The sequence below is a fragment of the Vicugna pacos genome, chromosome 34 (genome assembly GCF_048564905.1).
Source record: "Vicugna pacos chromosome 34, VicPac4, whole genome shotgun sequence".
Taxonomy (NCBI): Eukaryota; Metazoa; Chordata; class Mammalia; order Artiodactyla; family Camelidae; genus Vicugna; species Vicugna pacos.
In genome coordinates, this window is record NC_133020.1 from 1,046,955 (window position 1) to 1,060,145 (window position 13,191).

General features: G+C 37.8%; 1 protein-coding gene across 1 annotated transcript in view; it reads left to right on the plus strand.

Annotated features, from left to right (window-relative positions):
* The window catches only part of LOC140685450 (UDP-GalNAc:beta-1,3-N-acetylgalactosaminyltransferase 2-like), a 44,988-nt gene extending 33,648 nt beyond the window's left edge, over positions 1 to 11,340 (plus strand). The window contains exons 6-7 of the mRNA XM_072954599.1: positions 3,044 to 3,154; positions 5,135 to 11,340. Coding sequence (XP_072810700.1) covers positions 3,044 to 3,154; positions 5,135 to 5,167 — 144 coding nt within the window. The 3' untranslated portion in view covers positions 5,168 to 11,340. The remainder of the gene's footprint in view (positions 1 to 3,043; positions 3,155 to 5,134) is intronic.
* Positions 11,341 to 13,191: the final 1,851 nt, after the last annotated feature.

The following is a 13,191-nucleotide window of genomic DNA, read 5'->3' on the forward strand; positions in this document are numbered from 1 at the left end:
TGACTCAGACTCCTTTAAGACATAGCTCAGCTCTCACGGCTTTAGACATGCTGTCTGACCTCCCCAGCAGAATGACTACCCTTCCTTGCTGAGCCTTTTCTGGCATGTTAAACTTACTTAAAGATACGGCTGATTCTTTTTTTCTTTCAATCTTCAGATACAGAGCCCACCACCTGGTACACAGAAGACACTCAAAAGTTGAAATAATGGCTCATGTCTGAAAGAAGATTGACCCTCAGGTTTAGTCATGTACATATGTTTAGTTTCAAAAACGTTTTTCCTGATTGTAAAAATAGGAAAACGTATGAAAGTAATACATATTCACTGTTGAAAACTTCACTAAAATAGGGAAAAGTTAAAAGGATATGAAGTCACCGATCTGTTGTCCAGCATACTTGGTGTATTCCTTCCTTCCTGGCCTTTTTTTGATTCTTCTGTGTATATATCTATTGGTGAGAATGCTTTTTGGTTTTTATAAAAAGAATTGAGGTTCATGAACATCAAGTTCAGTACAGAGCTGAGGCCACCCAGGGAAGTACAGAAATAAGCAGCTGCTGTTCCAGATGAGGACATGGAATCTTGTCAAGGGCTGCTTGGCTGTGTCTGTCTGTGGTACAAAAGCTGTACTTGCTGAGCAGACACCTCCCTGTACCCATCATCACTCACTCAGTCATCCTCCAACAGCCCCTCAGGTGGGTGTGATGTTCTCTGGGGAATAAGGACACCAGGCACATCTGCAGGATCTGTTCTGAGGAGCCCGAGGCCACCAGGAGTGTCCCAAACCATGAAGTTCAAAGATACATTAGGTCAGCATCGAACAGCACACTGCCCGAGGGTCCAGAGTCTCTGTGTTTGTATCTTCTTTGGTAGAGAAGTTTTACTTTAAAAAACAAAACAAGACAAACAAAAAAACCTTGCAAACCATTGACCTAGCTAATTGGACAAATTCAGTTTTGCATAGTTTCCTTATAATGCTGGCTAAATGAGACATTACTGTAAAGTCCTTTATCTTTTAATTTTAATATGTGAAGTGCTTTCAGAATACTAAAGCTGAATCTTTAATCTCCTGCTGTATACCAGAATTATTTTATTTATTTTTTATTGAAGTGTGGTTGATGTACAATGTTGTGTTAGTTTCAGGTGCACAGCAGTGATTCAGCTACACGTATGCATACATATCCTTTTTCAGATTCATTTCCAGTACACATTATTACAAGATACTGAGTATAGTTCCCTGTGCTGTACAGTGGGTCCTTGTTGTTTACCTGTTTTATATGTAGTAGTGTGTATCTGTTAATCCCAAACTCCTAATTTATCCCTCACCTCACCACCCCATTTCCCCTTTGGTAACTGATTTGTCTTCTGTATCTGTGAATCTATTTCTGGTTTGTAAGTGAGTTCATTTATTATCTTTTTTTTCAGATTCCACGTGTAAGTGATATCATATGATATTTATCTTTGTCTGACTTGCTTCACTTACTATGATCATGTCTAGGTCCATCAATGTTCCAGCAAATGGCACTGTTTTCTCTTTATGGCTGAGTAGTACTCCATTGCATAAATATGCCACAACTTCTTTGTCCAGTCATCTGTCAGTGGACATTTAGGTTAACTTCCATGTCTTGGCTATTGTAAATAGTGCTGCTGTGAACATTGGGGGTGCATGTATATTTTTGAGTTAGAGTTTTCTCCAGACATATGCCCAGAATTAATTCTAATTGATTTTGAGTTCCATTTTACTAACTTATTTATTTGAGTGCCTATTATATGCCAGGCATCCTAGGTACTAGGGCATAGAGGTTGGTAGGACAGTCAAGATCATCGCTCTTGTGGTGTTTTGTTTGCAGTCTAGTGGGAGGAGTCCATTTGACAACAGAAAAATAAATATCAAGAGTGGTAAGTGGTTTTAAGAGAATAAGACGGGCTGATGTGAGAGAGAGAAATCGGGAGTTGACTGTCTTCTGTTGGGTCTGTGGAGAAAGCCTCCCCAGGAGGTGACAGTGGGCTGAGACGTGGCAGCACTGAGGAGCCAGCTGAGCGCAGATGCTCCAAATGGGACTGTGGAGAAGTTAGGAGACACTGGAATTCAGATGGGGCATGGAGTGTAACTTTCTAAGCTCCAAATTTAATAGTGATAATCACAAAGGAAAAGCTTGTCAGATTGGACAAGATAAAATTTATGGATTTTTGAATTTCAAACTGTCATATTAAGTGGCAAACAATTGTAAAAAAAGTATTCTTATTAAGATAATTTATTAAAATAAATTTAATGGATTAATAAGAAACATAAAACTCACTAGGTAAGTGGCAAAGAAGTATGACAAGGCAATTCCCAGAAGAGATTGTATAATTCATAAACATCATTACAAATCAGAAGACGCACCAATTAAGTGACGAGCCATTTCTTAAATCTACTAAATTGGCGTAACCTTCTTTTCTTTGACTAATACCCCACACTGGGAAGAGTACAAGGCAGCGGGCATTCTCATAAATTGCTGATGACCCTCCAAGTATAATTTGCTTTTGAAAAGCATGTTGGCAATATGTATTAAAATCCATATCCAACATACCTGTTCTTTCCAGTCATTTCACCTCTGGGTATTTACTTTAAATAAAAAAACAAAGCGTTGGGGGAAAAATAAACATTTACATCAGAACATGCCTTGGATTATTTTAGTAGGTATCTGGTAGTGTGAAAATGCTGGACAGCAGGGACCTGTGAGTGGATCAGGATGCCTCCACTCAGTGGCATTGTTACAAGCGACTTGAAAGAGTGGTTAGCTGCAGGTGCATGAGGAAATGCCTTTGAGACAATGGACAAAGACAGACAGCAGCATGTAAAACTGGTCTTTGTTATTTTAGATGAGCACAAAAAAAAAATGCCTCTAAGACACACACCACGGTGTTAGCACTGGTGCGTTAGAGTGTGCACTAAGAATCTAACTGATGTGTCTTAGAAAAAAACTTCTCTCCAAAAATGTACTTAAAACCTAAATGACAGCAATAAAGAAACTGACTCACTGTTCATCTTGTTCCGCAAAAGAGCTTTGAAGGTACGATCATGTGGGAGAGCCAAGACCTCCAAGGCCTGGTGTCCAGGAACCTCCACAGGGTGGCAGTAAATGATGGAGGAGGGGTTCTCAGAGTCCTTACGGTGAGTCAGTCCTTTGTGTGAGGGGGCGGCGGACCTTCATGTTTTTTAACTTGTGAAAGGGTCTTTAAGTTTACTTTTATACCAACTCATATGGAACAATGACTCATGTGTTTTAGAACATATGTACTAGTAAGTGTTGAGTCACTGTAGTAAAGATGAAAAACTCCAATGTTCTGTGATTTTATAACTTCAACCTGAGTAAATATATAGTTTTGCCTTAGATTAGTGCATTTTAGAAAGTGCAGTATTTTATTTCTCAATTGTTTTTAAGTTAACATGCTTTATATACAGTATTGAGAATATTCACAGTCTCACCTTGATGGTATGATGTCACTTAAAATACTGTAGACAAAAGCATCAGGAAGTAAGCCTGAGTACTCGCTGTCACTTACGTTGCTTACGTTGTTGGGGTTTCTGAGTTACATTTTTCAGTTACCACATTTTCTTAAAATTTAAAACAGTTTGACAGGTAAGTTTCTCACAGTAAATGCAGGATGACAAAGAAAGTGTAGGCAAACTGAAAATGATGAGCTCTAAGTAAGTGGTGTGTATGCTGATGTCACAGAATCATTGGAAGCACTTGGCATTTAAACTCACAAGCTCAGTATATTTTCATTAGATATTAGCTTTATTCACATGAATTAATCCCTGAATTTGAAATGAAAATCACATGGTTTGTTATTACACATTGTGAAAACACTTATGCACATGTGTGGTCAGCCAGGCACAGCTGTGGACAGAACAGGCCCAGGACTGGCCCACAGCGGAATTTACAGTCCAGTGAGGAAAAAAGACAGACCCACAGATTCATGGATAATTACAACCTTAGCCTTGAAGGCCAGGTTTAGGATTTCATCCTTGATTTTATAAAAAGTCCTTTATTTAAGATAGAATATTTTATGGAATTAGGTTTTTTTCTTTCCTTACTTTCAAAACCTTTAATACCTTGCTTCCTTTTCTGTGTATGAAAGTTTAAAAAGTCCAAAATGTGCCAGAATTCTGTAATATTTAGTTGGCTGCAGAAAAGGAAATCAGTTCACTTCTGAATTGAGGGCTCAGTTTAAATATAAAGATTCACAGGACCTGCTCTGTGTGGATATGGTTGTGGAGGATGAAAGACAGCTTAAACACTCAGCTAACCCAAAGAAAGGCAGATGACTTAGTAGCCTGTTCTAAGAAACCCATGTGCAAATAAGTAAAAGTTTTCATCATAAATGTATAAAGCCCAAAGTTTTCCAAAATCTTGCCACTTGCCAACAACTAGTGATGTCACAAAAATTTTAAAGACAAAAGTCAGGCTGTGACCTTTTAGGTAGAAGTTAAAAACCAAAAAGTACTGTTAAGTTCTAAACAAGCCAAAACAATACAGAGTGTACAATTTTTAAAATGCACATGCAGTCTTTTATGGGACTGCAAGGTTGGAATCTGTAGCGTTCACCGTCAGAGATTCCCTCCGCACTCAGCTGCCGGGTGTTCGGAATTAGATGGTCTCCGAGCACTACTGTCTCTCTCCCAGCTGTGAAGTAACTGCTTTGTGCAGCACAGCTCTGCTAGAAGGATCTGTTCAAAGGAGGAACAGCCAAGCCATAGGCCCTCTTAGGTGAATGTGCGGAGAAAGTGCCACGGCCGAGCTGAAGAAGACCCAGACCCAGGGCAGGGCCGGTGGGGTGAGGGGTGTGCAGCATGGAGGCGGGGCATCAGGTGCCTGGTGAGGCGAGGAGAAGTCAGTCTCTGGTCACAAAGGGTCTCCCAGCCCCAGGAGGTAGGAGGGACTGTTGCTGGCAGTGGGCACAGGCACCTCCAGGCTCCTGCAGCAACATGAGTAATTGATTGGGCTCATCTGAACTGTGTGCTTGGAGGGGCTCTTCTCTGCCGGGTAATAGTGATTTTTAAACATGTGCCTCGAGGAATCTGATGAATTTGAACTCACGGGCATTTTCAATCTCCAAGAAATCAAAGGTGGCAATAATTTTTTTACAGGCCTTCCTCAAAAAAGAACAATCTCCAATATAAACAACCACCTAAAAGAATTTTAAAAAGAATAACAAGCAAAACCTAAAGTCAGCAGAAGGAAAGAAATAATAAAGATCAGGGAGGCAACAAATAAAATAGAGATTAAAAAAACAGAAAAAAATCAATCAAACCAAGAGCTGGTTTTCTGGAAGAATAAAATTGACAAACCTCTAGCCAGGCTCACCAAGAAAATAGAGAACACAAATGAAGTAAGAAATGAAAATGGAGAGATTACAACCAACATCACAGAAATACAAAAATATCATAAGAGAATACTATAAACAATTATACGGCAATAAACTGGATGACTTAGAAGAAACTGGCATGTTTCTAGAAACATACAGTCCACCAAAACTGAATCAAGAAAAAATAGATCACTTGAACAGATCACTCACTGGAAGCGAAACAGAATCAGCAATAGAAAGCCTCCCTGAAAACAAAAGTCCAGGACCAGATGGTTTCACTGGGGAGTTCAATCAAACAGACAAAGAAGAGCTCATACCAGTTCTTCTCAAACTGCTTCAAAAGACAGAAGAGGATGGAATATTCCCAAATTCATTCTATGAAGCCACCATCACCCTGACACCAAAGTCAAAGACAGTACCAAAAAAGAAAGCTATAGGCCAATATCACTGATGAACATAGATGCAAAAATCCTCAAACAAAATATTAGCAAACAGAATCCAACAACACAGAAAAAAGATCATACACCATGATCAAGCTGGGTTCATCCCAGGAACACAAGGATGGTTCAACATATGCAAATCAATTAATGTAATACACCACATCAACAAAAGGACAAAAATCACATGACCATCTCAATAGATGCAGAAAAATCATTTGATAAAATTCAACACCCATTTATGATAAAAACTCTAATCAAAGTGGGTATACAGGGAACATATCAACAAAATAAAAGCTATTTATGACAAACCTACAGCCACATTATACTCAACAGTGAAAAGCTGAAAACTTTCCCACTGAAATCTGGAACAAGACAAGGATGCCCGCTCTCACCACTTCTATTTCAATAGACTATTGGAAGTCTTAACCATAACAATTAGACAAGATGAAGAAATAAAAGGGGTCCAGACTGGAAAAGAAGAGGTAAAATTGTCATTATATGCAGATGACATGATACTATATACAGAAAACCCTAAAGGCTCCACACAAAAACTACTAGAGCTAATAAAAGAATTCAGCAAGGTAGCAGGATACAAGATTAACATATAGAAATCAATAGCATTTCTTTACACTAACAATGAGATATTAGAAAAGGAAAGTAAAGAAACAATCCCCAAACTTCAAGTTATAAGATGAATCAATTCTGGGAATGTAATGTATAGCATGATGACTATAGTTAACAACACTGTATTATATACTTGAAAGTTGGTAAGGGAGTAAATCTTAAAAGTTCTCACCACACACCAAATTGTACCTATGTGTGGCAATGAATCTGTTAACTAACTTTACTGTGGTAATAATTTCATAATAATACGTATGTCAAATCATCATGTTGTACACCACGTTATATGTCAATCATACCTCAATAAAGCTGAAAAAACACTTGAGAAAAAAAAGAAACAATCCCTTTTAAAACTGAATCCAAAAAAATAAAATACTTAGGAATAAATCTGATCAAGAAAGTGAAAGACGTGTATGTGGAGAACTACAAAATATTGATTAAGGAAATTAAAGATGACTTAAAGAAATTGAAAGATATCCCATATTCTTGTATTGGAAGAACTAATATTGTTACAATGGCCATACTACCGAAAGCAATCTACAGATTTAATGTGATCCCTACCAAATTACCCAGGACATTTTTCACAAAACTAGAATAATCTCGAATTTTATATGGAATCACAAAAGACCAAGAATTGCCAAAGCATTACTGAAGAAAAAGAATGAATCTGGAGGAATAACCCTCCCCAACTTCAGACAATACTACAAAGCTACAGTAATCAAAACAGCATGGTATTGGTACAAAAACAAACATATGGATCAATGGAACAAAACAGAGAGCCCAGAAATAAACCTACAAACTTTTGGTCAATTAATCTTTGACAAAGAAGGCAAGAACATAACAATGGAGTAGAGAGTCTCTTCAGCAAATGGTGTTGGGAAAACTGGACAGCTGCATGTAAAATAAATCAATGAAGTTGGAATACTCCCTCACGCCATACACAAAAATAAATTCAAAATGGCTTAAAAACATATTTAACACAAGACAGTATAAACCGCTTAAAGAAAACATAGGCAAAACATTATCTGACATAAATCTTAGCAATGTTCTCCTAGGGCAGTCTACCCAGGCAACAGAAATAGAAGCAAAAATAAAGGCGACCCAATTAAACTTACAAGCTTTTGCACAGCAAAAAGAAACCATAAACACAACAAAAAGACAACCTACTCAATGGGAGAAAATATTTGCAAAAGATCAGACTGACAAGGGCTTAATTTCCAGAATATATAAACAGCTCATACAATTTAGTAAGAAAAAAAACAAATAACCCAAACCAAAAATGGGCACAACACCTAAAGAAGCAATTTTAGAGTGAAGACATACAAATGGCCAATAGGCACATGAAAAAATGCTCAATATCATTATTATCAGAGAAATGCAAATCAAAACTACCATGAGACATCACCTCACACCAGTCAGAATGGCCATCATTCAAAAATCGACAAACAATAAATGCTGGAGAGGGTGTGGAGAAAAGGGAACCCTCCTACAATGCTGGTGGGGATGTAAACTGATGCAGCCATTATGCAAAACAGTACGTAGAGTCCTCAAACAACTAAAAATAGGCTTATCATATGATCCAGCAATCCAACTTCTGGGTATATATCCAAAGGGAACTCTAATGTGAAAAGATACACGTACCTCAATGTTCATAGTAGCACTATATACAATAGCTGAGATAGAAGCAACCTAAATGTCCATCAACAGATGACTGGACAAAGATGTTGTGGTATATTTATACAATGGAATACTACTCTGCTGTTAAAAAGAACAAAATAATGCCACTTGCAGCAACATGGATGGACCTGGAGAATGTCATTCTAAGTGAAGTAAGCCAGAAAGAGAAAGAAAAATACCCACATGTGAAATCTAAAAAAAAGACAAATGAACTTACAAAACAGACACAGACTCACAGACATAGAAAACAAACTTATGGTTACCAAGGCAGGAAGAGGAAGGGAAGGGATAAATTGGGAGTTTGAGATTTTCAGATATTAACTACCATATATAAACAACAAGTTTATACTGTACAGCACAGGGAACTATATTCAATATCTAATAGTAACTTGTGAAAAATATGAAAATGAATATATATATGTTCATGTATGACTGAAGTATTATGTTGTACATGAGAAACTGACACAACATTGTAAACTGACCATACTTCAATAAAAATATCAACACAAAAAGATGACCCGACTGAAAAATGAACACAGGATTAACACAGACATTTCTCCAAAGATGTACCAATGGCGTAGTAAGCACTTCTAAAGATACTCAATATCACTAATCATCAGGGAAATACAAATCAAAACCACCATGAGGGGGAGGATATGGCTCAGTGGTAGAGCACGTGCTAAGCATGCACAAGGTCCAGGGATCAGTCCCCAGTATCTCCATTAAAAAGAAAAAAGAAACCACAGTGAGATACAACTTCACACTTAATAGGATGGCTATGATCAAAACAATGGACAGCAACAAGTGTTGGTGAGAGTGTGGAGAAAATGGAACCCTCATACATCACTGGTGGGGATGTAACATGGTGTTGCCCCTGTGGAAAACAGTTTGGCAGTCCCAAAACTCAAACAAAAAGCTAAACATAGAATTACTATATGATTCAACAAGTCTATATGTAGGTATAAAAACAAAAGCACTGAAAAAGGGACTGAAACAGATACTTGTATGCCAATGTTTAGTGAAGCATTATTCACAACAGCCAAAGGTAGAAATAACCCAAATGTCCATCAACTGATGAATAAACAAAGTGCGATATACATAGGATGGAACAGCATTCAGCCATAAAAAGGAATGGAACTCTGACACAGGCCACATGGGTGAACCTTGAAGACATGATGCTAAATGAAATACGGCATCCCAAAAGTACAAACGCTACTGGATTCTACCTATTTGAGGTGCGTAGTCACTATTTAACCACACAATTAAAAATGGTTAAGATGGTACGCTTTACATTATGTATATTCTACCACAATTAAATATTTTTAAATGTTAAAATGGTTGGAGGGGAAGGAGAGATGAATAGGTGGAACACAGAGCATTTTTAGGGCAGTGAACTTACTCTGTATGATACATGTCATAAATTTGCCCAAATCTGTAGGACACACAACACCAAGTGTGAACTCTAATGGATCCACTCATTCCTCAGTAGACGCCAAGGTTGCTTCCACATCTTGGCTACTGTAAATAATGCTACAGTGAACACGGGGGTACATTTTTTTTTTTTTTGATTTAGTGTTTTGTTTTCTCTGGGTAAATACCCAGTAGTGGAACTGCTGGATCATCTGGTAGTTCTAGTTTTAATTTTTTGATTTACATACTTGTTCCCGTGGTGGTTGCACCAATTTACACTCCCATCAACAGTGCACAGGGTTCCATTTTCTCCACAACCTCACCAGCATTTGTTATCTCCTGTCTTTTTGATACTAGCCACTCTTTAACAGGTGTGAGGTGACATCTATCTCATTGCGGTTTTAATTTGCATTTCCCTGATGATTAGTGATGCTGAGCATCTTTTCATGTACCTCTTGGCCATCTGTATGTCTACTTTGAAAAAAATATCTGTTAAGCTCCTCTGCCCAATTTTTAATTGTTTTCTGCTGTTGAGTTGTATGAGTTCTTCATAGTTTGGATATTAACCCCTTGTCAGATACATGATTTGCAAATATTTTCTCCCTTTCAGTAGGTTGCCTTTTCATTTTGTTGATGGTTTCCTTTCCTGTGCAGAAGCTTTTAGTTTAATGTAGTCTCGTTTGTTTATTTTTGTTTTTGTTGCTTTTGCTTTTGGTGTCATCTAATGTAAACTATGGACTTTGAGTGGTAATGATGTTATCAGTTGAGGTTCATCAGCTGCAACAAACATACCACTCTGGTGGGGGATGCTGTAATGGGGGAGGTTATACACGTGTGGAGGCAGGAGTTACATGGGAAATCTCTGCACCTTCCATTCAATTTTGCTATGAACCTAAAACTATCCTAAAAAGTAAAGTCTGTTTCAAAAAGGTTAAAATGATGTGTAATCTATAAAAATATTGAATCACTATAAAGTTGTACATTTGAAACTAATATGTGGTAAGTCAGCTATACTTCAGTAAAGAAAAAAGAAAGGTTAAAATGGTAAAATTTTTGCTACATGTATTCTACAATTCTTAAATTTTAATGGAAAATTGGTTAAAATGGCAAATTTTATGTTTTATACATAACAACAATTTTACAGCTGGAAAAAGAAAGCAGCACCTACTATGTGTGCTTCTGTGCTAAACACTGGGTCTGCAACACAGCACCCCTCTCAGGATGGAGCTCACTGCCTGCAGTGAGCACAGACGTTAAACACAATTCCACACACACAAAAGAAGGCAACATAAAAGAAATTTCAACAAATAAATAATTGACAGGGGTGATCTTCAAGAAAGAAAATTATCCCAGATGGAGGCCTACGGATACAGAGGAGAGTAAAGGGCAACAAAATGGTAAATATATAGTAAATCTAAGTTAATATTGGGGGGAGGTATATAGCTCAGCAATGGAGTGCATGCTTAGCATGCATGGGGTCCTGGGTGCAATCCCCAGTACCTCCTCTAATGAGTAAGTAAACCTAATCATCCCCCGACCAAATAAAAAAAGAAAAGAAATTAATATTGACAATATAAAGTAATAGTAGTATCAGCTCTTCAGATTTAAAATACATAGATTAAAATATCTAGCATATGAATTAGGAAGCAGGTAAGTGGAATTAATGTTCAAGTGTTCTAAGATCTTTGCATGAGTACAGGAAGAGTTACTAATTTTTTATTGGACTTTTGTAAGTCAAAGATGCATGTTTTAGTCTCTAGGGTAACCACTAAGTAATAAAAAATATATTAACTACCAAATTAATAGAGAAGAAATATTTTAAACCAGTCAACCCAATGAAGGGAAAGAAAAGCATAAAGATAAAAAGTATAAGATGGCAGACATAAACCCAAATTTTCAACAATTAAATAAAAGAAAAATAGACTAAATGTCCTAATTAAAAGAGTGTAAAAAAACAGACTTACTATATGATCCAGCAGTCCCACTCCCGGGCATATATCCAGAGGGAACTTAAATTTGAAAAGACATGTACACCCCAATGTTCACAGCAGCACTATTTACAATAGCCAAGACATGGAAGCAACCTAAATGTCGATCGACAGATGAGTGGATAAAGAAACTGTGGTACATTTATACAATGGAATACTACCCAGCCATAAAAAATAATAAAATAATGCCATTTGCAGCAACATGGATGGGCCTGGAGATTGTCATCCTAAATTAAGCAAGTCACAAATATTAAGAAAAATACCATATGACATCACTTATATGTGGAATCTAAACAAACAAAAAAACACAAACTTATTTATGAAACAAGTGGACTCAAAGACATACAAAACAGACTCATGGTTACTGAGGGGAAATGGGGTGGGAAGGGATAAATTGAGAGTTCGAGATTTGCAAATACTAACTACTGTATATAAAATAAACAAGTTCATACTGTGTAGGACAGGGATCTATATTCAGTATCTTGTAACTTATGGTGAAAAAGAACATGAAAATTAATATATGTTCATGTATGACTGAAGCATTGTGCTGTACACTAGAAATTGACACAACATTGTCAAGTGACTATACTTCAATAAAAAAAATATATATACACAAAAAAGTAGAAAAACTGTGGCTGGGATTTTGATGGGGATTGCCACTGAATCTGTAGATTGCTTTGGGCAGCACTGGCATTTTAACAATATTAACTTTCAAATCCATGAACATAGGATATCTATTTGTGTCTGATTTCTTTAAGCAATCTTTTAGTTTTCACCGTACAAGTCTTTTACCTTCTTGGTTAATTCCTAAGTATTTTGGTGTGGTATAAACATACAACGGGATATTATTCAGCCTTAAAAAGGAAGGAAATGCTGACATGCTACAGCACAAATGAACCTTGAGGATATGATGCGAAGTGAGATAATCCAGTCCCAAAAAGACAAGTCCTGTGTGAGTCCATCAACATGAGGTCCTTAGAGGAGTCAGATTCATGGAGACAGAGAACGGTGGCTGCCAGGGGCTGGGGGAGGGAAGAGTGGGACACTGCTGTTTAATGACTATGAAGTTTCAGTTCGGGCAGCTAAAAAGGGTTGTGGAGATGATGATGATGATGATGGCAGCACAACAATATGATTGTACTTAATGCCACTGAGCTGTACGCTTAAAAATGTAAATTTTATGTTATGTGTATTTTACCACAATCAGAAATAAATAAAAATTTAAAAAGTGAAATTACAGAGCAGGTTCTCACACAGTGGAACTCAGCTGGAAGTCAGTAACAAAACATTCATTAGAAAATCCTATGTTTAGAAATTAAGCAGCACTGCATCAAAAAAGAAAGCACAGTGTAAATTAGAAAATATTTTGAACAGAATGATGATGAAAACACTACACGTCAAAAGTTGAGAGATGCAGCTATAAGCTCAATTCTGAGAGAAATTTATAGACTTAAAAGTGTCACGTTCGATGGAAGAAGCTCAGACTGGACGACGAGGGAAGGCTGCGGGGAGCGGCGCAGGGAGAGACACGGGGTGGGGGCGGGAGGAGGGGCCCCAGGGAGGGGGGAACGCCGGCCGGCGGGGGCGCGGGCCCGCAGCCGTGAGACCGCGCCACCCGCTCCGGGACCCTCACAGCGCCCCGCGCAGCTGCAGCAGCGGGCCCTGCCCGGAGGCCGGCAGGCGTGCGGGAGGGGTGTCCGCAG